General features: G+C 33.7%; 3 protein-coding genes and 1 long non-coding RNA gene across 16 annotated transcripts; 2 read left to right on the top strand and 2 right to left on the bottom strand.

Annotated features, from left to right (window-relative positions):
* Positions 1 to 1,049: 1,049 nt before the first annotated feature.
* On the bottom strand, positions 1,050 to 9,583 carry LOC106395289. Of its 4 annotated transcripts, none has more exons than XR_007315692.1 (5): positions 3,415 to 9,583; positions 2,360 to 3,313; positions 2,210 to 2,235; positions 2,008 to 2,089; positions 1,050 to 1,914 (listed from the first exon to the last, which is right to left on the bottom strand). It is a non-coding gene; the product is annotated as an uncharacterized LOC106395289 (long non-coding RNA). The 4 variants fall into 4 exon arrangements; XR_007315691.1 differs by having other exon boundaries at positions 1,050 to 1,635; positions 1,834 to 1,914; positions 2,210 to 3,313; positions 3,415 to 9,582; XR_007315690.1 differs by having other exon boundaries at positions 2,210 to 2,437; positions 2,556 to 3,313; positions 3,415 to 9,582.
* A 2,015-nt stretch (positions 9,584 to 11,598) lies between these two features.
* On the top strand, positions 11,599 to 12,472 carry LOC106395638 (FAS1 domain-containing protein SELMODRAFT_448915). The gene has a single exon (XM_013836036.3). It carries the CDS (start codon positions 11,621 to 11,623, stop codon positions 12,311 to 12,313), a length of 693 nt encoding a protein of 230 aa, XP_013691490.2. The 5' UTR covers positions 11,599 to 11,620; the 3' UTR covers positions 12,314 to 12,472.
* Positions 12,473 to 12,510: 38 nt separating this feature from the next.
* Positions 12,511 to 16,458, bottom strand: LOC106396780 (lysine-specific demethylase JMJ18). 2 transcript variants are annotated; one of them, XM_048738609.1, is made up of 10 exons: positions 16,270 to 16,458; positions 15,972 to 16,046; positions 15,509 to 15,601; positions 15,348 to 15,425; positions 14,600 to 15,277; positions 13,991 to 14,518; positions 13,340 to 13,913; positions 13,150 to 13,253; positions 12,885 to 13,064; positions 12,511 to 12,803 (listed from the first exon to the last, which is right to left on the bottom strand). In XM_048738609.1, exons 2-10 carry the CDS (start codon positions 16,002 to 16,004, stop codon positions 12,666 to 12,668), a joined length of 2,406 nt encoding a protein of 801 aa, XP_048594566.1. In that variant the 5' UTR covers positions 16,005 to 16,046; positions 16,270 to 16,458; the 3' UTR covers positions 12,511 to 12,665. The 2 variants fall into 2 exon arrangements, with proteins under 2 accessions (XP_048594566.1, XP_048594567.1); XM_048738610.1 differs by having other exon boundaries at positions 16,142 to 16,435.
* A 6,106-nt stretch (positions 16,459 to 22,564) lies between these two features.
* On the top strand, positions 22,565 to 25,057 carry LOC106448505 (auxin-responsive protein IAA9-like). 9 transcript variants are annotated; one of them, XR_007315683.1, is made up of 8 exons: positions 22,565 to 22,579; positions 22,654 to 22,753; positions 23,093 to 23,202; positions 23,517 to 24,106; positions 24,214 to 24,355; positions 24,470 to 24,531; positions 24,604 to 24,662; positions 24,793 to 25,057. XR_007315683.1 is itself a non-coding variant. In XM_048738618.1 (8 exons), exons 5-8 carry the CDS (start codon positions 23,974 to 23,976, stop codon positions 24,834 to 24,836), a joined length of 381 nt encoding a protein of 126 aa, XP_048594575.1. In that variant the 5' UTR covers positions 22,565 to 22,579; positions 22,654 to 22,753; positions 23,093 to 23,202; positions 23,517 to 23,810; positions 23,900 to 23,973; the 3' UTR covers positions 24,837 to 25,057. The 9 variants fall into 9 exon arrangements, 4 of the variants coding, with proteins under 4 accessions (XP_048594575.1, XP_048594577.1, XP_048594574.1 ...); XR_007315682.1 differs by having other exon boundaries at positions 23,517 to 24,126; XM_048738618.1 differs by lacking the exon at positions 24,604 to 24,662 and having other exon boundaries at positions 23,517 to 23,810; positions 23,900 to 24,106.
* The last annotated feature ends 235 nt before the right edge of the window (positions 25,058 to 25,292 follow it).

Genomic DNA, 25,292 nt, shown 5'->3' with positions numbered 1-25,292 from the left:
TGTTTTTTTATTAAAATAGTTCATGATTTTAATGGTTATATTTTATGTTTGTCTGTGTTAGTTTTTTGAATTTTGGTGTTTTGTTACATAATGTAATATTTTATAGAGTTTATGAGTGAATGATGTTGAAATAATCTATAGATTGGTGCGCTATTCATTATTTTGTGTGTTGGCTGTGGTTATTTTAGGGAGTGTATGTTTTTGATAGATAATATGTATAAATAATTAATTTTCAACTTGGTTTTTAAGGAATTGATACAGCTATTAATCAGTTTTTCATATGTTGCTTAATTTTAATTCTAACTATTTTTACCACTATTTTCAAATTTTTACATTGATTAAGTTTTTTATTTAATTCACATATTTAATTTTTTGTGGTTTTAAATATATTTAAACTATGTTAATTTGTGGAGAACTAATTGTTGTTTTTGTTTAGTTTTGATTTTTTTCTGCAAAGACTCATAATGGATATATGATTTTATATATTTATTGTTCACTTTTGTACATACATGGCTTTTAAGCATCATCGTAAAATAAAAAAAAATCAATTATGAGTTTAATTTTAATAATTGTAATATTAATAAATATAATACTTTAATTTTAATTTAATATTACAATAATATTTTATGAAATTTAATGGACTTTAAATAGTTTTTTGTTAGACAATAAGAAACTAAATATTTAAGAATTATTTATAAAAGTTTATAAATCCAACCCCACCCCTTGAATACTAAACTCCAAACTCAAATGTTAGGATATTTTTGATTGAAAACGTTTTTGTAAAATGGTATTATTTTAAGAAATTTAACTTGTTTTTTAATTGGTTATTTTAAATCATATGTAGATACCATTAAATGCTTATAGCCTAAAAAAAGTTCTTAATAAACCTTGTAATGATCGGAAGTCATGTGGAAAGTAATAAAACATTTTTCCACAAAACTCTTAACTTATGTTGGGAGATAGATACGTTGATCTCAAGAAACCTGCTATGTCAGTTCAGCTCTGCATTCCCAAGTGTATTGAGGTTTTGAAAATTAAATCTAGACATGGTTTCAATGTTTACGATTGACGATGTACAATTGCGCAGGCTTTGCTTGATGTAAGATGCCAATGCGTGGATGATATTTTCTGTGCAACTCCACAGGATGTTTAAATTCAATTTATGAATCAAGTCACACTGGTAAAACTAAATTGGGTCGTTCTAATCTGTCTGTTAGTTGTGCTGTTTAATAATTCATCTTACAACATGAGGTACACTTATCTTCATTTTAAAGTCTTAAGATTTATACCTTCGGCTGTAAAAAAAATTGATACCATCGAAACAAAAAATTTGAAACCAAAACTAAACCGTAATAAGAAAATAACCAGATTACGCTGGGTTCGGTGAGAACGGAAAGTACTACTTTATTATTGGACTCATACTTAAAATTCTAGATAGCTAATGGGACCGCAACCTCTGTTTATAACTCATAAACTCCTGCGTTGGATCTCTTAAATGCAATGGGTCTTCTTGGGCATCAGAAATTTCTTGGGAGCAGAAGTTTGAGGAGCTTGTGTTGTTGGGTCCACCGGACTGTCTTGATGATTTCAGAGAATCAAACATATATAGCTATAAAACGAACTAAGTGGACGAACCTGCGGTGGAGAGTTCAGTACGTAATTGTTCAGTTCAGCAAGAGTAACTGTTTCATTTTTTCGCACATCTCCATACTTGGAAGATGTGAAGCTGTAACCATCATCAGATCCAGATAAACTACTAAAAAAAATTAATCCGTCTTTGGAGAACAGTGTGTATCAGATTTCATAAACAACAGTTAGTATGGAATCTCTTACGCTGCTAGAAAACTCTGGCCGGTGAGACATTCATTGCCAAAATAGAAGTGTGTTCCAGAAGTAGTATCAGGAAAAGCCAACCTGCAATACTCAACATGATCAATCATTTGTACCAAAACAGAGTTAATCAGTAATGAAGATAAACACAATGAAGCTTGCAATAGTTTTACTCACAAGCCGTTTCTACAGCAGTGCTTCTAGTCCTTGAAAATTCTGAACTTTCAGAAGCGTTAAATAAGTCATCGCGTTAAATAAGCTGCGATAATAACCAAAAGAAGAATTTTGAAGATACGGGAAAGCCAAGAGAGAGATGGATACAACATAAGTCCTTCACTGTTGCTTTGTAAAAAAGAGGACTGCAGGAGAGAGATTATACCTTTTCAACCTCTTCATTTGGCATATCTGCAATAAGAAGTCCAGCATCACCATAAAGCAGCTTAAAAAACATTCCAAAACATATGCAAAAACGCATCAGACAACAGTTTAGACCAAGTATAATACAACTTTAAGAAACATAGTACACAACCTTGAGGCTCTAAAGATGGCATGACGGATTTCATCAGAAGCAGAATGACCAAGACAACCTGCATCACTTTGTTTGAGCCTGAACCAATAAGAACCAAACTACAAATCAAAGACTTAATGTACATATATTAATCTCAATTACATTCAAGCAACGCCCATTTATTCATAGTTACAAAAACAACAACAAAGAAACCGACCTTCCATTGTGTCTATATTGTTGTCTGAACTCCTTGAATTTGATATTTCTCATGTTTTCAAAAGAGAAAGCATATTCAGAATTATTTCTTGACAGCCTCTCTGTTTTAATTAACAACACTCTCCTTGTGCTCCCTCCCTCCCTTCCTTTCTTTTTGTCTTCGACAAAGTAACTGCAATAACAACAAAAAGAAAAACTATACCTTTATAACCATTCATCAATTGATTCGACAATATTAGCAAAGATTTATGCTTTATTGAAAAGGGTCCCTTTTCTCAGAAACCGTAAACCATTGACGGCGTGGCGTCTACAGAAGAACAGACAGCTTCCAAGCTCAGTAATGAAGTGCTATAATTTTAAGAAACAGATCCATGGAAGAGAGAAGAATGAAAGAGTTCAGACATGACCTGTCTAGGCATGTATTCTAGGTTTCAAACAGATGAAATGAAAAGTGAAAGAAACAAAAGTAGACTACTTTTCTATGAATTGTAAAGTATAAAATCTTCATGAAATTGGAAGGTGGTCATGTGTTTGCTTACCGGAATTAATTTTCCATCAAGGAGAAGCATACTAACCCCCATAAATTCACCGGATTTCTTCCCATTCCAAGATTCCCAAATCTGAAGAGACCCACTTCAATGGTGGATCTAGAACGAACGGCCTACAAATCGGCGAGTCACGTGTTTGCCGTAACTGAAGAGATGATTTTGAGCTGCCGCGGCTTGTCGCAGCGTTGATAAAACGAACAGGGGACTCATCCTAAGGATAAAAATGAATTGTGCCAGGAATCAGCAAACGCAAGAAAGAAAATCAATATTTTTGCGCAAACAATCGAGATGCATACTGATGGCAAGACTTACCTTTGTGAATTTTGATGTCAATCGCACAGCCGCACAACCAACAATCCATCTGCTTTTATTGATAAAAATTAATGAGGTTGGTTTCATCAAAAAAACGGAGGTTTTACCATAAAAGAAACGGTGGTTTTACCAACAAAAAAAAAACAGAGGTGAAAGAATCGGCAACAGAGATGGAGAAGTAGAAGAGACGAAACATATCAACAAATCAGCATCTCAAGTTTGGGCTTAACAGGCCACACGGAAATTTTGGAACAGATAAAAAAAATCAGGTCCAACATTTTCATTTCTATCTGTGACGTGGTAAAAAGAAATGTTTTAATTGGTTAAATATTTTTTCTGACGTGGATAGTCTCACAAGGCTTCATATTCACCTTTTAGTATAGGTTAGATTGTGGGATTAAGATTTGTGACTAAACTTTTAAAAATATAAATTTTAAATTTATATATTGATTTTATAAAACTAATGATATAAGATTACAAAATGCTTATATTTCACTTTCTACAAGCAATTTAAGTCAAATAAAATTAAGATTAACAAACTCAGCAAAATAACTATGATTAATAAGATGATTAGATTTTACTTTTATAAGCAATATGCAATTTAAAGTTAAATAATATAAAATATTAGAGTTTTAATATTTTAGTTAGAGTTTAGGGTATATGATTAATTTGGAGTATGATATATATATATATATATATATAGGGGTTGAGGGTTAAAATTTTGGAGTATTGATTTAAGATTTTAAAGCTAAAGTTTGAAACCAAATTTGAATTTATTTTAAGAATTAGATTTAAGTTTAATTATTTTTTTATTTAGAGTTTAAATTTAAAGTTATGAGTTTAGAATAGAGGTTGAGTATATGGTTAAAGGTTTAGGGTATTGATATTTGCAATTAATTTTTAAAAAGAAATAACTTTAATTTTATATTTAATATTTTAAGTTAAATTTAAGATTTAATGTTAGAATATTAGAGTTTAAAGTTTGTGTTTAGATTTTGGGGTTTAAAAATTCGTTTTAGGGATTTAAAAAGACAAACATAGCGTTTTTAATTTTGTGCTATTAAAAATATGCTATCATAGCGTTTTTAAATATATCATCTTTTCATAGCGTTTCAAAATATATAAACGCTATCTAAAACTAAAGGGTATGTCAACCATAGCAGAAAGGCAAAAAACGCTATCCTCTACTGCTATCAAAACCCATATTTCTTGTAGTGGAAGATGAGTGGAATCGTGGAGAAAAAATAAGTGAGTTGCTGAAACCTTTCAGTATTATTACTACTCATTTTTCAGGATCTAGTTGCTTCTAACTTATATTTTTCATTTACCCGACTGTTTGGTTGCTTGCTTGAACTCATTTACAGGATCTAGTTGCTTCTAACTTTCAATTTAATATTAGGATCTCTTTGAACTAGAAAGAAGCCTTGGAAGTGATATGGGAAACACAAAAACACATTTAGATGTGTATTTGGAGGAAAAAAGGCTAGATAGAAAGTCATTTCCTGATTTGGATGTTTTAAGCTATTGGAGAGAGAACCAGTTTAGATTTGGTGATTTAGCTACTATGGCACGTGATATTTTTAGTATCCCAATTACCACGGTTGCTTCAGAATCAGCGTTTAGCATTGGTGGTCGAGTGTTAACTCCCTACAGAAACCGTTTGCTTCCCAAGAATGTTCAAGCTTTGCTTTGTACCCGCAACTGGCTGCGTGGGTTTGCAGAATATGAAGGTAAATTTCATAATTTATTAAAACTATTGTATAATGTGTTTTATGCTAATTCACCGGTTGACTTGTAGGTACTACAGAAGATGTTGATGATATGTGCAAGGAAGATGATGTTGGAAAGACTACAAGTGCTTATGGAGTTGGAAGTTCAAGATCAGAAGGCTCAAGTGTACCACCATGAAACATGTTTGAGACTTTCTTTTATTATGTTTGGAAACATAACGAGAACAAAATTATTGAACTTGTTTAAGTTATTAAATTTGTTATTGTAATGCCACTTTGAGATTCTAGTTATTTGATTATATATTTGCTGGCATCAGTCGTATGTAGCAACTAGCAAGTAAGCATTGGTTTTAATATGTTCCCACATTTGAGTTCAATTAATACCAAAGGTTTCAAACATTGCTTTTACAATTGAAGATTTTTTATTATTATACAGGTTTTCAAATTGTTTTTATCATTTTATTTTATTTAAATTAAATTAAGTAGTAACCATTAAAAATTACAATATTATCTAAGAATATAAATTTTTGTACCATAAAAAATTTGATTTACAATATAATTAAAACAAGAAATGTATGAAACAAATTAAAAAAGAGTTAAATGGGTCTAAATGGGTCTTAATGGGTCAAAGTAAAATTTGTGGGTTTAAATGGGGAGCCCTAATAGACCTTAAAACTAAATGGGTCTAAACGGGTTTGGGTTCTAAATGGGGTGGGTTATAAATGGGGTGGGTCTAAATGGGGTGGGTTTACCCATTTTAACATTCCTAATGGGAACGAACCTTCTGGGTTTTTGCAACAGTTGAAGCAAAGAGGGCACAAACCTTCTCCTGTCACATGTGGCCTCGTCATGGAGGTTCAATCTTTCTTCTTCTCATAACACAATTAATGTTGCATGTTCGGTAGTGGATTCATATTTGTGTCTTAAGCAGGTGCTGCTTGCATGTGAGAAATACGAATTATTTAGTTCATGAATTCTTCATGAAGATACAGAAATCTTCTATCCCTAGAGGTTTTTGTGAACTCTTTGACCTTTTCATTTACGTTATTAGTTTTTGACTGTTGGAATTCATGAGTTTTTTCGTGTCAAGAGAGTATTCAGTTAACTTGTAACTGAATCCCCTTCAACCACACAACAGGAATTCATCATTCAAGATAAGAGACAACCAACTTGTGATTGAATCTTCACACAAAGCATAAATATAACCAAGAATCTTAGATATTACACTGATTATATAAGGCAGAGAATCTCTAGTTTAAATCTAATCTTTGAGAAGTAACACAACACTTTAGAGTTTGTGCACTTAAGATGAATGGAATTTAGAATCAGTAAGCTAGAGTTTAAGAAGAGATAAAGAAGACTTTGTTGAGTTTTACAAGTATTAGGCTGCCTAAAGAGAAAGAGAGTTAAGGCAGCCTATAAACCATAACTCTAAACTCCTTACGTTGTGAATATTGTTTAGACACAAGCAAGAGAGAGAGAGAGCCAGGAAATTAGTCTGAGGGAACTTGTATTGATACTTGATTAATCTGTTACAAGTGATGGAAAAACTTTTAAATAGGCAATACACATGATTAAGCAATTAATAAGCAAGGTAAACATAAACAAATAATTCTGTAGGGAATGAAATGAGGCCAAAGGAGAATATGGACAAGGGAAGGCAGGACCAGATGAGGAAAAAGAGACATGAGAGAGGTTGGCACAACCTGTTTGAGTGAAAGTGACAAGTCCAGCTGCTTCTCCAAAGCAACACATGTGACTTCTTCTTGTCTAATTCAAACCAAATCATTTCTTTTGAATTCAAACTGGTTACCTTGACTTCTTAGAGGTTCCCAACGTCTATATTAGTCTTCAAACCTTATTCCTTGCCTCAGTTTTCCTGTTCATGATTTTCTGTCCATGATTTCATGTCTATGATCTCCTGTCCATGATCAATCAGGTTCTTCATGTCTTTACTCTTGCTTTTTATTTCTTCATGTCAACACTCCCCCTCAAGCTTGACCATAGGATATCTTTGGGCAAGCTTGGAACTGAGAGTACTTGCCTCATTAAAAACCTAAGTGTGAAAAACCTCATGGGATAAAACCATCGCTTAGGGAAAAAGAGTGCAACCACCCTCAGCCTAGAGATTGGCCAGTGGGTTTATGAGTCCTATGATCAAGTTTAGGACTCATAAACCATGGTTCATAGCCTTACTTCAATGGCAAGGAGGCACCAATGCATTCCTTGCTTCACATTCAAAACTGCTTGGAAGTCTCAATGTGGCTGGTTCTTTGTCTCCCCCCTTTCTTCTGACATCATGCCATCATCAAAGGGTTTGATCCACAACCAGACTGTTATCATAAGCTCCAAGTACCTTATTCAAACAATGCACACACACATGCATCAATTCTCAAGGGGCAAACCTATTCACACAAGAATAAGTATAGTTTTAGGTACTTCCCTTGCATAAGAAGATGGACATTGGCTTCTCATATTAACACCCCTCCTCAAGCTTGACCTGAGAATGAGAGTATGTGGCCAAGCTTGGAAGATGAGAGCCAATGATCACCAATGCCTTAAGACCACGGCCCTCTTGGCTTGTATTGTGGCATTTTCTCTTGAGTGTACTTCCTGCCACCCTCTAGGAATCAGGTAAGTCACTTCTTAGCAATCTCTCCACTGCTCCATTCATCCTCTCAATCATCTTGGGAGTTAATGGACACAATCAGTGTCCAAAGGATTGTTGGGCAGTGAGCAATTTCCATGGTACTAGCAAACATGCTATGGGCTGATTCATAACTTTTCAACTGAAGGTAACTGTTCTAACTTCATATAGAAGCTGATCCATAGCTTCCCAACCAGAAGGTAACTGTTCTAACTCCATGCCTTGGAATTCATGAGTGTTTCTAATTTCAAGAGAGTATTCAGTTAACTTGTAACTGAATCCCCTTCAATCACACAACATGAACTCACAATTCAAGATCAGAGACAACCAACTTGTGATTGAATCCTCACAAAAAGCATAAATATAACCAAGAATCCTAGACATTAAACTGATTATATAAGGCAGAGAATCTCTAGTTTGAATTTAATCCTTGAGAAGTAACACAACACTTTAGAGTTTGTGCACTTAAGATGAATGGAATTTAGAATCAGTAAGCTAGAGTTTAAGAAGAGATAAAAAAGACTTTGTTGAGTTTTACAAGTATTAGACTTCCTTAAGAGAAAGGGAGTTAAGGCAGCCTATAAACCATAACTCTAAACTCCTTACATTGTGAATATTGTTTAGACACAAGTAAGGGAGAGAGAGAGCCAGGAAATTAGTCTGAGGGAACTTGTATTGATACTTGATTAATCTGTTACAAGTGATGGAAAAACCTTTAAATAGGCAATACACATGATTAAGCAATTACTAAGCAAGGTAAACATAAACAAATAATTCTGTAGGGAATGAGATGAGGCCAAAGGAGAATATGGATAAGGGAAGGCAGGACCAGATGGGGAAAAATGGACATGAGAGAGGTTGGCACAACCTGCTTGAGTGAAAGTGACAAGTCCAGCTGCTTCTCCAAAGCAACACATGCGACTTCTTCTTGTCTAATTCAAACAAGATCATTTCTTTTGAATTCAAACTGGTTACCTTGACTTCTTAGAGGTTCCCAACGTCCATATTAGTCTCCACAACTCATTCATTGGCTCAGTTTTCCTGTCCATGATTTTCTGTCCATGATTTCATGTTCATTATTTTCTGTCCATGATCTCCTGTCCATGATCAATCAGGTTCTTCATGTCTTTACTCTTGCTTTTTATTGCTTCATCTCAACATTGACCTTTCTCCTGGAGAGTAACCATCTCTTCATGTGAACAGACGCATGGGTTTGAGAAATCAGTCTTCAGATTCGCTTTTGGGGAATCTATTGAGTTCTTGTAAAGAGTTTAACAGAACACAAAGCATATATTTTTTTATGGTTGAAAAGAGACTCCAGAATGAGTGTGCTTCAGACTCCCAATATAGTCTTCCTCAATGCATGAATATAGTATCAGCAATCAATCTAATAGTAGCATTGTTTGATTGGATCTGCTAACCATTTCTTCAAGCTAGCAATGGTTAATTCCTAACCAAATTTACAATGGTATGTATTGAAGAATGAGAATCACAAACATAAAATGAAGAATATAATAGGATCTCTACCTTATTTTAAGGAATCGATAGATACATAAGAAGAAAACTAGTAAGTGTGAATTAAACAAGGGTTCAATGTTCCCCATACATTTTTAATTGTTTAACTGACACCACCTGTTTTCTATGTTCAGTCCAGTGTCCTCCTATAGAATTTCGATCTATTTTTATTGGACTTTCAAGTGGGCCTTATATTTTTTTACCATCGATCAGACCTTTTATTCTTTTTATCGTTAGCATTTTTTTATACCTTAATTATGATAATTTTCTTTTTTATAGATGTTTCGATTGTGCTCATCGCCGTAGTTTTGTACGTTACATGTTTATGCTAATCAAACAAACAAGAAACATTAAAAAAACTTGTATAAAATGTACATGCTTTTCACCAAACTTTGTTTTCGTTGGTTGTTCTATTTTGATATAGCTTTGCAAACCATTTCTAACTTGAATAATATAATAGCTTTTGATGGTCCACTTTTTAAGTTCATTATTTTGGTGGTTACAAATTACATAACTGAAAACACAGTTGTGATTCACTCTGATCTTGTATATTTTTAACCCCAAAAAAATTGAGAAATCTATTTTTTATAACAAAAAGTCAACCATTTAATCATTCTTAACTGTCTCGTCAATGTGCTAGGATTCTATTATACCCATCTTGGCGTGAAACCTAACCACGTCTGGAATGACCACTTCAATCCATTTGAGTATGACACTTTGTAACAACATTACCTGTAGAAGGTAATATTCCTGATGAAATCTTTAAAACATCAAAGGTATGGACACAAAAAGAGTTTTGGTTGCAAGAACTATATTCTTAACGTTTTGGACGATTCTCTCTACGATGTTTATCATCTATTCCAAACTTCAAAACAGTTGTGGGAATCATCATAGAAGAAATACAAGTCTGAAGTTGCAAGCGTTAAGATATTCATCGTGTGAAAATTCTTAAACTTTAAGATGAGTGACACTGTTTCTGTGGTGAAACAAGTGAAATAAATTCTAAGTCATTGTTCATGAAAGATATTGGATTGACTGCTATAATTCTTTGAATTAGAGTGAAACAAGAGTCAGATGGTACATTATTCACTTACTCAATCTCTTTATGGAAAAAATGCAATGGCAAGTCAAGACGTATAGACGTAGACATGCATGACAATTGCTTTTCAATGGGGTGATAGCATTGGATTACATTGGATTGCATGACAATCTTTTTTTCCCATAAACCCGATAAGTTGTTACTAGGAAAGGTTTAAGTCCAAAAGATACTTTTTCCGATGCATATTGATTTTACTTTCTCAGAAATATTTTAACTTATTTCTATTCAAATGTGGGGTATTGTTGAGTTTGAATAGAAAATGTGAAGTATTGTTGGACTTTAATTAATTAAAGGAAGCAATATTTCAGACAAAACGTGTAGGTTATGAGTCAACATATGTGTTAGATTAAAAGACACCGCTTCAGTTAACGTATATGCTTTGATTAAAGGCACTACTTGAATCATTATATAAAGTGATCAAGTGCAATATGAGAAAGAAGGAGAGAAGAGAGAAGATTACTGAGAATTAATTGGATTTAATCTTCTTCATTGTCATAACAAGTTTTTGAAAGAAAATTCAAAATAAAGTTTGCTAGGGTTACAGTACGGGTGTATTGTATGGAGATCGATAATTATATCCTGAAGATAGACGCCTACGAAACTACACATCATTGTAAGGGCGAAATTTTGTCTTTGAAAATTGTTTAAGCAAACTTTTATCAAACTACAATCAGTTAAATTGTGAGTAAGAAAAAACGTAATTATCTCGTAAATTTTTATAAAGATTTATAAATCGAGTAAGAGTTATAAAAGTTTATAAACTCAAACGCTCAAACGCGCATCGAGTTTGAGACTGATTTGCATCTGTATTTTGGAATGACACATATATTCAATAAGCCATCAAAGCCAGTTAATTGTGTCTCAAGGAACATAAACCATTTACGGGATGATCAAAAAGTTTTTTTCTTTTAAATCAAATCCTAGACCCCACTCATCGTGATAACTGATAAGTGATAGCCTCCCATTTGTTTTAATGAAAGCACTGGCAGATGTTACAAAAATATATAGTACAACATAATCGTAAAGACGTAAACCGTCCGCTATTGATCTGAACCGAAGCTAACAAAGTTTAAACCGAAAGACTCTAGAATCCGGTTATCTCTAACCAAGCACTAGCAGTTATATAAGTCAGTTAGCTCGTAACGAACTTCAAAAGACTCCAAGATTGACTTATCTCTCTGTAACAACCTACTTCGCCGTCGATTTGATTCTCCGATGGCCACCTCAAGCCATCTCCTCCTCATCTTCCTCATCACCACCGTCTCATTTCTCACTCCCGCCGCTTTCCCTCCGTCAATCACGCCGCAAGATCAGCAACACGCAGACAGAATCATCCAAGCCATGATCGGAGCCGGCGAATTCCGCGACTGGGCCGCCGATTTCCTCTCCGCCGTCGACGACCAATTCGGAATCCCTCTCTCTGCCACTATCTTCATCCCCAGCGACTTTGACGCCGCCGGCATCACCTCCTCTAGCGGCGGCGGCGCAACCAACCCCGGTCGTCTCTCCGTCGCTTACCACATCGTTCCTCAGCGTCTCTCCTTCGCCGACCTCCGCATCTTGCAACCTCTCTCTCGCCTCCCGACTCTCCTCCCCGGAAACTCGATCGTCATCACCAACAACTCCGTTTCCGATTTCACAGTCGACGGCGTTCTCGTCTCCGAGCCGGATCTTTTCCTCTCTTCTTCGATTGCGATTCACGGTGTCGCTTCGCCGCTTGACTTCTCTCGTTACGGAGACTTTGAAAACGGTGGTGATACTGCTTTAGCCGATAGTCTCCGTCCTTTGTCTCAAAATCGTCGTCGCCGCCGTCCTGAGTTCAACAAGAATCGAACCTCTGCTTCAGTCTCCATCGCACATCTCTCCACATGTTCGTTCTTGCTCCCGTTGGCTCTCGCTCTGTTCTGACTCTGCATTTTCACTTTTAGTCCTTGAAGTTTTCCAATTTTCAAGATTCTGTACATAATTCTTCTATTAGTGCAAGTTTTGTTCTTTCAAAGATGTGTAACTCGATCTTGTGAATTCAATTAATGGCGGCAGCATTTGAGATTCATGTTTTGTTATATTCTATGAAGAATTTTTGTATTGTTATTATAATATCGCAATAGCGAAAGAATCGAACTTTATTATTCCTAGTTTACACTTGTAACACTAAGGTTAGGTTATTTCTTCACTGAAGAAGAACGAACAAAAGATTCCGAGTAAATGCTCAAGAAAAAAAAGAATAAGAAGAGTAAATGTGTAACTCTCTCTTATCTTTCTACATCAAATCTACTCCGAAAAGTTTTCCTTTGGTACAGTTTGATGATATGAAGTGATCTTTCGACTCGGATTGAGATTGGTTCTTGTGGTTCCAGTACTCGACCAGTTTATGGTTTGGATCAAGAGCTTCAATGGCCTGTAGAGAGATGATTAAGTTAAGAAAGTAAAGTTGATGAACATGTTTTTAAAGAAAAAGAGTTGGGTTTGAACTTTTTACTTGAACAATAGACGGCGAGAGGAAACCAAACATTTGGAGCCCGTTGATACTTTCAAACCGCGATAAAATAGGAAGACCAAGATTTGTGGATGTATCTTTAACTCTCTGCAACACCATCTCCCAGCATTTTTGGGCTGAGACATTGAAGAAGCGCTCGTCTGGAGATTCTTCCAGAGTAACCTGAAGAGGAAAAAGTCAGTTGTTGTTGCTTTAGAAGATTCAGTTTTTATCCAATAGAATGTTTATTAGGGAAAAGGTTTTATACCCTGAACAATGGACCCATGAGTCCTGCATCAAAAACCTCGGAGATGTAATTGCTCATCCTTGTTGGATCAAGCACGTTGTAGAACTTGACACGACTCGTGAATCCTGTAGAAGTAAAGACATCAGCAACAGCCTTTTGACCCAAAAAAATTATGATTTTAAGTCAATAGTATTAGCAAAAGAGATTGTACCTTTTGGGAATATAGCATGCTTATTGCACCAAAGCTTTCCAAAACTCAAGAAACCAAGGTTTATAGGCTCGACCGATACATCAAAGTTCCCTGAAGCGTTTAACTCGCCACTGGTGCTGACCTCTTCTTTCAGGTCTTCATGATAATTCAACTCTAAGTTGATATTCAGATCAAACGAACCTTTCTCTAGCTTCTTCTCCTCGTTGATAACTGAACCAGTGTTATTCTGATCTTTATCACTGTGTTCAATACCTAACACCTTAGAAGCCCATATATTTAAATCGTCCATTTCCCCTTCCAATGCCCTGACCAGTGACCGTAACTCATCCATGGTGTAACGGACAAGGACGAATCTATCCTTCACTTCACATGAACATAGATCGTCCGAGTGTCTAAGGCACGCGTATTCTTCAGGAGAGCACTTGCAGCCAGAAGCGGAGAGATGCAGATCATAAAAGCACGAGGAGCATTCCCTTTCACTGTTTGAATCAAAGTCCTTCTCCATCTTCACCAATCTCAAAGAAGAATCCCTTCCAAGATCTCCAAGTCTTTCCTCTTCCATTCCTAACCGAGCCTATAAACATTAAAAAAAAAGCTAACAAAGCATTTTAGAAAGTAGAAACAATAAGTATTGACTGTTTTTTACATTACCTGAATCGCCTTGGTAAGCGCACCGTTCTTCCCACAGAAACTCTTCCATGTATTTTTTTCTTTCACCACACAAGAAACTGAGGGCTCCCAAAGAGCCTTTACAGCCTCATAAGCTGCTCCGAGGAGAAGTTTGTCATGAGACAGAGAAGTCTTCCTCGTCTCTTTACTGTAAAGCTCCACGGCGTTCTGCCCATGAGCCAACCAATCAACCGGAGCTACATTAACCGCTTCCGCACAGTTGAAACCGCAGTTGAATCCAGCATGGTAACCCCTAGGGAACGTCAGCACATACTCCCCTGGGTTCTGAACCACCCGGTAAACTTGGACTCCTTCATCTTTCAGGATCGAAGGATTAAATTGAGTAACCAGGCTGTGAAGTAGATCAGGCTGTTCTTCAAACAGATCAGGCAGATGTTTCCTCATCGCCTTCTCGAGTGATGTTGCATTGCTTCCCGGAACACCATACCATACTTTTGGCTCCCCAAAGTGATGATAGTTCAGTGAGTATAGATGATGGTCCTCCACATGCTGGAAAAAAAAATGGTCAACCATGTGACATCACTGGGGCCCACTATAAAAGTAAATAAATATTTCAAAAGTGTGACTTACCCAACAAAATGAAGAAAAGCACATTCCAACATAGAGCCATGGGACTAGAACTCCAGAGATATCACAGTCCTCAAAAGAGAGTACAGAGCCAGGGAGACGCGGTAAGTTATTCAAGTTCCAGCCAGAGACTGCGTACTGACCCTTATCGCTATCGGCTTTCTTGTAAAATCCGCTTCCAAGCACCCTGTTCTCCAAGTCAGCTCCATAGTATACCTCCACTTCATCTGTTGGCTGCTCCACTATCCGCCAGTATTCGCCTTCTATCTCCTCCACAGACGGAGAATCCTTCTTCTCGAAGTATGCCTCTTTAAAATACAGAGCGTATCTCTCAAACTCTTCCAGAGTGAAGTCTGAACCGGAGTTAAACCCGAATTTCTCCTCTGCCTCGGGAGAAGAGCCAGAACCAGAGCCAGATCGTCTCTTAGAGGAACCCATTCTGGAGTTTCTTCTCCGTTTGCGTTTCCTGCTCTTGGGCTTCTTCTTCTTCATCATAGGCTCCCGGTTCTGAAGCAGGTCCACGGTCTGAATCCGTGTGGGAAACTTTGTATGCTCCCATATGCTCTTCTCCTTGAGCCGGCAAGGAGGTTTCCATGTGGATGGTGGGATGATTCGACAGATACCATACGGCTCTGCTAATGGACGTATCTTTTCTATGTAAGCAAGTGTATCTTCAAACTCCTAGTAACCCCAAGATTGAAGAGAACTCAAAACATGAACAAAACAAAATGAAACAAGAAGCAAGGAGTACCTCTAATGATGGTGAGAAAACAGGAGCGTCATCAACGATTGGTCTCTGCGCTTCATTAGGTAACCATCTAGCAATAACCTAGACATATACAAAACAAACATCATGTAAGACTTAAACATTCTTGATTGCAAGCATCATATAATAAGAATAATTCTCTTTACCTTTCGATGACGTGGACTAGTAGGTGGTTGTTCCATGTTAGTGTCTTTGTCCGTATCTTCTTTGTCTGGAGGATTATTCTTTAAAGACACATCCTGTAAAAGTAGAAAAATAGATATGAATTTGAGCTTTCGAATATGCATAATGAAATCAATGTAACAGTTAGAAACTGTGTCACTAAAAATGAAGAACAGAGTACCAAAGCAATCTAGAATTTAGCATAAACGAATTAAATAAAGATTTAAAAAAAAGGATGTACGATTAGGTTATTACAAGATCCGAAAATAATGTACAAATCTATGATTGTAAACACAGCTAATCAAGAATCTCTAAACTGTTTTTTTTTAATTCCAGCAGATAGATATAAGGTTATGGTCTTGAGTGATTACCAATTTAAAAAAAAAAACTTAACGTGATTGAACAATTCAATTACCCATCAGATACGAGTTAATATCAAAAGCTAACCTCGTTGATCTGAGATTCACTGAGATGTTCCATAAGAGAAGCTAAGTTTCTTGGATTGCTAGAGAGCAAACGAAACTGTAGAGAAACACAACAAAAGATAATAGAAAACACATGTTGTTATCAATACAAGAATAAGAGAATCAAAAGGATTATCCATTCAGAGGCCTAACCCTAAAACTGAATGCTAGGGATCAACAATGGTATTGCCAATCAACCAATCAATCACAGAGACACGAGTTTGAGGATTTCATAAGAGTGCTAAGATATTATATATACTTTGCAGATTTTGTTTCTGTACCTATATATCTTGCAATCGAGATGTTTTCTTTTCTACCTAACCAATGCTTGAGAAATTGAATGTTGCAGTTAAATACCCAAATCTGGGCAATTTAATGAAAAAGAATCAATTGACCTAGCTTAGTAACGACGAATCTGAACGAACACAGAAAAAGAAATAAATACAAAAACAAAACCGACCTTAACCAGGAATAGGAACCCACAAATCGACACAATATATATTTTTTATTACATAAAACGTTAAGAAAGGAAAGGTCGAAACGAGATGAGTTTACCTCACAACCAACGGTTGAGATTCTTGCCATTTTCTCTGTTTTGACGCATCTTCTTTTTCTATAAAATATGTAAATTTATCAAATAAATCGAATTTTTCTTTAAAAAATAATAATAAAAATAATAATAAAAAGATTTGGTATATGCAATTAATCAAATAAATGTTTGTAGGAAAAAAAATAAACAAAGATGATTAGACAAAATATAATTATTTGATGACCCGCCAGAGAAAAACGAGCACACAGTTTTTAACGGATCAGCGGACGACCACCAAAGCTAACACGGTACCGTACCGTACGATTTTCTCTTGCGTATGTTTACAAGATTACCCTCAAGTTTTCTCCCTATGTACGACGGTCCTATGCCCTTTTCTTATTTCCGTCATCATCGTCTTGTCGTCTTCTTTGTTTTTTTTTGTGTCTTACCGCGTCGGAAAAGTAAGACTTTGACCCCGTTTCTTTTTTAACTTTAAACGAACTCGAGTTTAAGTGAAATCTCATTTTTATCTCATAGTTTAATATTTGGAACTCTTCGTTTCTCCATCCAGTAATAGTTTTAGTCGTTTAGACATTAAAAATACAAGTTTTTAAAATCAATTTGCTCATCCAAATTGAGATGGTTCTACCAAAAATTAATAAAATTAAAAAATTACGATCTTAAACCTAATAGCGAAAAAATGACAAAATCGTATTTTCCCACAAAAAATACAAAACGTATTCTTCTGCCAAAGCCAGAACTCATTTTTCCGCCAAAATCGTAAAAACGTATTTTCCGCTAAAATCGTAAAAACGTATTTTCTGCCAAAACAACAAAAACGAATTTTCCATTTAAAACACATTTCTCTACCAGGCCGTAAAACACATTTTCCCACCAAAAACGCAAAAATGCATTTTCCCGCAAAAAACGGAAACCGCGTTTCGCTGCCAAAAACGGGAAAACGTGTTTTTCTACTAAAAACGGAAAACATGTTTCCCGCCAAAAACGGAAAACGTGTTTCCCGCCAAAAAAAACAAAAATGCATTTGCTGCCAAAACGCAAAAACGCGTTTTCCCTCCAAAAACATAAAAACATGTTTTTCTGCCAAAAATTAAAAAAATACAGCATTTGCCGCCAAAATGTTTTTTTTCTTGTTAAAATTGCAAAATAAAAATTTTCAAATTAAATCGTAAATATGTATTTTTCAAATCACAAAATTATATTTCTCGCCAAAATTATATTTCTTGCCAAAATTATGTTTATGTTTTAGATAATTAATAAAAAATAATAACAAAACAAAAATAAATATAATTAAATCCAGACAAGGTATTTTGATTAAATCAAAACATGAGTATATTAGTAGTTTGTTTACTAAACTCATCTAGATGAAAATATAAATAAAGAAACGAATATAAATTTATCGAGACGATTTATCTAGATGGACAAACAAACAGTCCCATAAAATATAAATGGATCACCTGAATCGATCAACAGATGGATCGGCTGAAAGGAAATGATAGATACTGAAACGAATGGCCCATTTCTTATTTTTAAAGATTTTACTTTGGAACCGATCAGAAAAGTACAAAAAAGTAATAATGGCAGTGCATTTTGATGACAAAAAAAATATCAACAAGAGAATCAATTGTGTAGTAGAACTGATCATCCAACAAAAGTACAAAACCTACAACCATCATTAAAATAAACCTAATGAAACCTAGATGTGCATATTCATTTTACCCTGATCACTTCCCAGATGTTACAGATAGCACAAAGCTTAAGTACATCAAGACTCACCAGTCTTACTATCTCCTCCAGGAAAAAAAGGAAAACAATACACCGAAACCATCTCGTTGCAGTCTCAACCAAGCCGCAACAACTCCAACTTTGGAAATGATCCCCACACGATGGCGAGAGGAGACTAAACTTCCAGGATAGTAATGAGAAACACTTTTATTTAATCTTCAAAGTTTAGTTAAGGCTGTGACTGGTATGGACTGTATGTTTAGGTAAAGTGACTTTAGAAAAAATACAACTATAATTTGTTGAACAAAAAATGGTTAAAATGTGATTGGATATGGCTTTTAAGATTTACATTTTTCAAGTCCTTACAGTTTTTAAAGATATTTGCCAAATACAGCCTTAAGAAAACATAAAGTGTCATTCATATCAAGGTGTCATTCTAACATTTTTTCTTGTTACACAAAAAGTGTCAATTTAGAATTTCAATACAAATTTTATTTACTTTCAGCTTAAATTAATTGCAAAGTGTATTGATCTTATAAGAAAATTATTTATCTCAAATATTATTGGTCAACCATGTGTAATTAATAGAAATTTAATTACATTTCATTTACTTTTTTAATCTAATCGAAATATATCAAAGTGACGCTTATTTAGAAACGGAGAGAGCATCAAACAAGGTTAAGACCCGAACCTTGAGCATGATAAATATTTTATATAAATTATTTTTATGTATTATATATTCATTTACATATTATGAAATAATAAATATATATTGAATAATTAAGAATTCGGTAACTATTACATATATAATTAAATTGGTGTAAACACATAAATAAAATTTGTTAATCCAAACAAGCACTTTTTCTATTGTATGTGGTATATAATCAAATTAAAATTATATCAAAATAGATATATAGTGTATTTTTTAAAGTTAATATCTATGAGAAATTACATGTTTACTACTTTCATGGTACCACTTTTCATTTTTACCACCACCAAAGAGACATTTTCAAAAATACCTTATTCATTAAGTGGCAAAAGACTCTTATGCCCTTGTTATTTATATATATAATAAATCATTATTTAAATAAAAAAAAGAAAAAGAAAAATAAAAAAATAAAAATAAAAATAAAGTAAATTTTTTTTATGTTTTCGAATTATACTTTTTCAAATTCGAACTTTTTTATAATTTTTTTTTTTGAATTATTTTTTTTGATTTTTTTTTATTTTGTTTTCAAATTTCTTTTTGAAAAACGAAAATTATATTTGAAACTATTTTTTCAAAATTTTTAATTTATTTTCTAAGTATTTATTTATATATTTATTAGAATCCTAAATTTCACATTCCAAAAACTCACCCCACCCCTCTACTCTAAACCCTAAGTCTAGATTAGTTAACTCTAAGAGTATAATTGTCTTTTACCCTTCATTAAAAGTGAGGGTAAAAGTGGTTAGTGTAAACATGAAAAATGGTATTATGAATGTGTTATTTGTGATAATTTTCCTAATATCTATTAGATAATGTTTTCTACTTGTATTGTTTTATTGATTATTTGTATCTTCTTATTAATAAAAAAAAATTAAATCACTGATAACAAAATTTCCATTTTGGAATATTAATGGTTTTAATAATTTATAATTATTTAAAATTTTTTTAATGAAAAGTATAAAATTTAATTATTAAGTTGCCAATATTTTTTCAAAGCTTTTATCGAAATTTTTTTTTCAAAGATAAATTTTAAATTAAAATATTTATTTATTTGTATATGGTACATAGTTAATTTAAACGATATTAATATATATATATATATATATATATATATATATATATATATATCTTTCAATCTTAATATTTATTAAATGAGATTTTCTATTTATATGATTTTGTAATCATTTGTATTTTGTCATAACAAAAATTTTAAACCATGGATCATAAAAATTTCAATGCGAAACTTGTAACTATTTTGCGAAACTTGTAACTATTTTATTAATTTATAGTATTTTAAAACATTCAAAATATAACATATACGGAAAAAAAATCTAAATTCGTAATATATGACTAATGTGGTTGTTTAATTTAAATTTATTTTTCAGGAACTTGAAACAAACTCATATAGACTCTGCAAACCTAATCGGTAGCTCACCATCCATATAGACAACAAACGACGGTTGCTTCTTTACACTACGTGCGAGATTGTCTGTCGTTGAATTCTGCGTCTGTGGTATATGAATGAGCCATTCATAGTACCAACTACACCACGAAACCTTGACACTTATTTCCTTCTTAAGTTTTACTTGTTTCCACTAATAATTCGTTAAAGGACTTAACATACATTTAATTTATTTTTTGCTAAGACACATACATTTATAGCCTACTAGATTTTGACCCGCGCTTTCAAAGCGCGGGATTATATATTTTATAACAGTTTATTTTATAACATATAAATATTTGGTTGTTATTTTATTGTATCATTTTCTTTAGTTTCAATTTATATGATAATTATATATTGTTGTGATTAGTGTGTATATATAAGTCATAGTTTTCTTTCTTCTTATATATAAAAGTAATAGTTGATTTTGTTTGTTTTAGTGATCATTATTGTTAAATAAATTATGTGGTAATAGAGTAATGTTTTATTTATGACAGTAATTTTTTGATTAGAACTAATATTGTCAAATATTAGTATTGGAATTTTTTACAAAAAAAAACTTATATGCACAATATTATACGAAATATTGTTTACATTTTAACAGTTATGGACATAATGTCAAAATGAATATTTTTTAATTTTTGTAATCATTTAACTAATTGTCTAAAAATAGATTAGTATTTAGATGAGTTTAAGATTTTTTCTTTTAGTTGGACCATTTTTTACAAACGGAAAATCATTCAATAAAGCCATGTTAGTAGCTTTACTAACATTATTATATACGGAAAATAATATGTAGAGTTTCACTATATTGAACATTAAACTGCTTTTAAGATGGAATTTACTTGATAGTCATTATATATTTCGATAAATAAGAGAAGAGTGAGATATGGTCTTTTGTGATTGGCATAGCTGGTGGAAATGTTTGTAATTTATAGCAAAAGCTATGGATAGAGTAGGTCTAATATCTTTATACAATCGTAAAAAGATCTAGTGTATTTTAGAAACAATAAAAAAATCACAAAAATAATAGAAACAAATTCGTAAGCAAATCTTTAATATAATAAATTCCAAATAAACACTAACAAATTTCCTTAACTAACTTTGGAAATGTGACCTCTAATTAATAGTTTCTATATTTTAGGAATAACAGAGAAAAATCGTAACCAAATCTTGGTTGTGAACTTAGATATATATATGAATCTTTAACGTAGATAAAATTGGAAATATGGTCTTTAATTAATATTTTCTAAATGTGTTTATGCTCCATGAATATTAAAAATATTCACCTCGTCATATATGTAACCCATATGGCCATATCACTTACCTACCAAGGGTAGCGTTGCTGGTGCTGCAAATATATTCCCTCTGCAATGTATTTTATGTAAGCTTCAAACAGAGAACACATTTTTCCTGCTAAAAATAATTAACAATAAGAAACAATTAACAATAAACAAAGAAAATAATCTAAAAAAATATCATCCAAGTCTTCTGCAGCATCGAGACTTTCTTCATTCATGAGCTTGAAATTTTAACCTATCCATCAAAACAAACAAAACATTATGAGACAGAGACTCATTTTGAAACTTAAGACACCAGTAATTTAGAAGACATAAATCGTCAAAACACTCACATGCTTCTTCTTCTTTTTCCTCAGTCCAGCAAATGAACTCTTGCGACCATCATTAGCTTCAGGAAAAATAAATCAGACACAAAGTTACGTGCATTCCATTAAAAAGAAACAAAAAAAAAAGTTTTACAGCATATAGACTCAGATCAAGATACCATGCAATAAATCAGATTTTTCCACTTGTGACTATGTTGAGTCCTCAATAGGATGCTGAATGACTACATTCGTCTTCTTCTTCTAAGTGGTTGGATCAGACGGTGCGAGCTAAGGATAGCCAAACCGTTTAAACAACACAATCATACAAATCAAGCAAAAGAAGTAAAAAACAAAGTCTAACTTGAGCCTTATCGAAATCTTTAATATATAAAAGGATTGCAAATATAGACAAAATCAACTCAACTTACTTCTTGCTAGTCCTTCTCCTCCTTCATCTCATTATTTTCATCAGCCATGATTGCTACTGAAAAAGATAATAAAAACGCAGAAACCAAAAATATGCACCAGCGATAGCAGAACTGATAATCAGTGCTGATTCTGTAAGTTCAAAAGCGTTGAATTTATCTAGACTTGCAATAAAATCATGAGCTTTAGATTCCTTTCATGGGTTTAGGTGAGGACCAATGGTGAGGCTGGTGAAGTGATGAAACGTTATGATGTTTCGGATTGGGCTTTACAATGTAACATATCTCTTCTGCTACATATTTGAAATGGTATTTCCCTGGCCAACATCCTCACCTTCGTTCTCTAACCAAAATAATAATAATAATTTTAGTTTGTTCCTATGAATTAAGAAATCTCCTAATTTGATCTCATGAAATCGATTTCACACAACCCAATATAAAGAATTAAGAAAAGCAAAGATAGTCGATTGATCTTACTTGGAGCATGATTTGATCATCAGTTCATCAAGACGATCTTGAGATGGGTTTCTCGACGATGATTCTTTGATTGATCTGCCATCATAGTATAGATGATGGGTATTTCACATATATTTGGTGACATGCATGTTATCGTACACTAACTTATTTGATGATACCATTTGCTTCCAGCTTAGGAGGTCCATTCGGAGAAGCTTTCCCCTGTATCGATGGGATAAAAAAAGAAGGCATGTGTCTCAATAGAAGATCTAAACAAATTCATTTCCAATTCTGATGTGCAGGTAACATTCATGGTTCCAACTATGCTTCAAATGCATTTGAGCGTTAGTGATTCTCGCTACGCCATCTAACCGTCAACCCCACTAAGTTTCGTTTCATCTCAGTTGTCTATTTCCATAAGTTTTCTTTATTTGAACTTTGGTTGTCTCTTTGATTTGCTGTAAACTATTTTTACTGGTCTAATAATTAATAAAGGGAGAGTGTTGACGTCTCTTTACTTATTTACCAATGTCCCTAACTTTATAAATCAGTAAAGTTTAACGTCAAAAATGCATAAACATCATGTAAGAAATAATTTTTGATACTTTTCTATCAGACAGGACACCATTTTCACATGAAAAAAGAACACTAGAGAGGACACTGGAGGAAGCGTAGAACCCCTAAAAGTATAGAAACGTCACTGGAGGAAGAGCTGCAGAGCAATGTCTCTGTGGCAAGTTCTTCACCCAAAGCAGGATGAGTATTCAAGGAGCATAACTATTTGGGGCCCTCTGGCCTTGCTGAAAATGACAAAGCTGCTATTAGCCTCAAGGCTACGGAGCTGACACTTGGCCTTCCTGTATCAAGATCTCCAGTTTATACTGAGAAAATCTGGATGTTTCCTGAAGCAGTAGCTGACAAAATAAAATAGGATCTTTTATTTTTTTATTTCTTTCATCAGTTGAAGGGTAAATTTTGGATTTTTATGTTTTTCTTTAGGGCACAGATTGTTGGTTGGCATCAAGTGAGATCTTTCAGGAAGAACACAATGGCAACCACTTGTAAGAACAGTGATGAATTTGATGGGTAGCCAGGTTCTGCGGCCCTCATTGTTAAAGTCAGCATGGATGGTGCTCCTTATCCAAGGAAAGTTGACCAGAGGAGCTACAATAACTACATGGAGCTTTCTTCAGCCTTGGAGAAAATGTTCACCACTTTTACTCTTGGTGATATGTTTCTGTGATTGCGATAATGATGTGTTGTTAGAGTTCTCATGGTAGATCGATGAGTGCAATGGATTCTTTGGTGTTTAGGTCAATGTGGATCTAACGGAGCTACAATGAAGGATAAGCTCTGTGAGACCAAACTCAAGGATATTCTGAATGGAAAAGACTATGTACTCACTTATGAAGACAAGGATGGAGATTGGATGCGTGCTGGAGATGTTCCATTGGAGTAAGTTTTATTTCTTATTTTTGAAAACTTCTTAGAGGCTTTTATGCTCTTGGAATAAAAATGTAGCATGCATTAGAAAGATATTAACTGGGATTTGATTATTCTAATCTACAGGATGTTTATTGATGTCTGCAAGAAGCTGAATATAATGAAAGGCTGTAATGCCATTGGATTAGGTAAGTTTTTTTTTTCACTTGGTTCCCAACTACAATCTGCAGTACCTTTCTGAATATTATTTTTGAGATCAGCTAGAACTGGGATAAAGATGGGCTGGTAGCTGTTTGATGATGATCACTTGCTTCCTTTTGTGAATAAGCACAACAAGTTAAAATAATGTGCTCAAAAGCGCCAAAAAAACAGTCTTGAGCCTTTAGGAGTTTGGTCTGGTGTATGATTCTGAATTTCCTATTGTATAATCGATGTTGTGATGTTTGCAGGTGCAGCTCCGAGAGCAATGGAGAAATCGAAGATGAGAGCTTAAAGACACGACAGAAAATGATTCATAATCTTTCTAATTAATACAGAATATGTGCGATTGAGATTATCCCGTTTGGTGGTGTTTTTAAATTTCAAAACATCTTTAGCTTTCTGAGATTTTTTTTGTTTTAAATAAAACTATGTATGTAAGAATTGACTACACTTTCGCGGAACCACTAAACTGGTCGATGTTTCCACTTTCCACAAATTAGTATGCTCTCTCTATTTTTTACTTTGCAATGTTTTCCTTTTTTTTTTTCCTGTTTTTGGTTAATTTTTTTGAGCAACTATAGAACAATTTCTCAGATTTAATATTAACTTTCCTATTCAGTTTACCAAACTGCACAACGTATAGAAGATTCATGTTTGCAAAGATTCATGTTTCCATTATATTAATTATTGATTAGAAAAAGTAAAAGCCATAAATTATTCAATGTTAATTATTAATAAAATAACTTTA

This window comes from Brassica napus, chromosome A8, assembly GCF_020379485.1.
Source record: "Brassica napus cultivar Da-Ae chromosome A8, Da-Ae, whole genome shotgun sequence".
Lineage (NCBI taxonomy): Eukaryota > Viridiplantae > Streptophyta > Magnoliopsida > Brassicales > Brassicaceae > Brassica > Brassica napus.
The sequence above is the reverse complement of the archived record's forward strand: the minus strand, read 5'-3'. Positions and strand labels throughout refer to the sequence as shown.

Coding starts and splice junctions, on each gene's coding strand:
- LOC106395638 (XM_013836036.3), top strand. CDS start 11,621: ATGGCCACCTCAAGCCATCTCCTCCTCATCTTCCTCATCACCACCGTC.
- LOC106396780 (XM_048738609.1), bottom strand. CDS start 16,004: ATGGAACATCTCAGTGAATCTCAGATCAACGAG. Junction 13,914..13,990: donor CGCTTACCAAGGCGATTCAG/GTAATGTAAAAA, acceptor TAATGTTTATAG/GCTCGGTTAGGAATGGAAGA. Junction 13,254..13,339: donor GCATGCTATATTCCCAAAAG/GTACAATCTCTT, acceptor TTACTTCTACAG/GATTCACGAGTCGTGTCAAG.
- LOC106448505 (XM_048738618.1), top strand. CDS start 23,974: ATGAATTTGATGGGTAGCCAGGTTCTGCGGCCCTCATTGTTAAAGTCA. Junction 24,356..24,469: donor GCTGGAGATGTTCCATTGGA/GTAAGTTTTATT, acceptor TCTAATCTACAG/GATGTTTATTGATGTCTGCA. Junction 24,532..24,792: donor CTGTAATGCCATTGGATTAG/GTAAGTTTTTTT, acceptor TGATGTTTGCAG/GTGCAGCTCCGAGAGCAATG.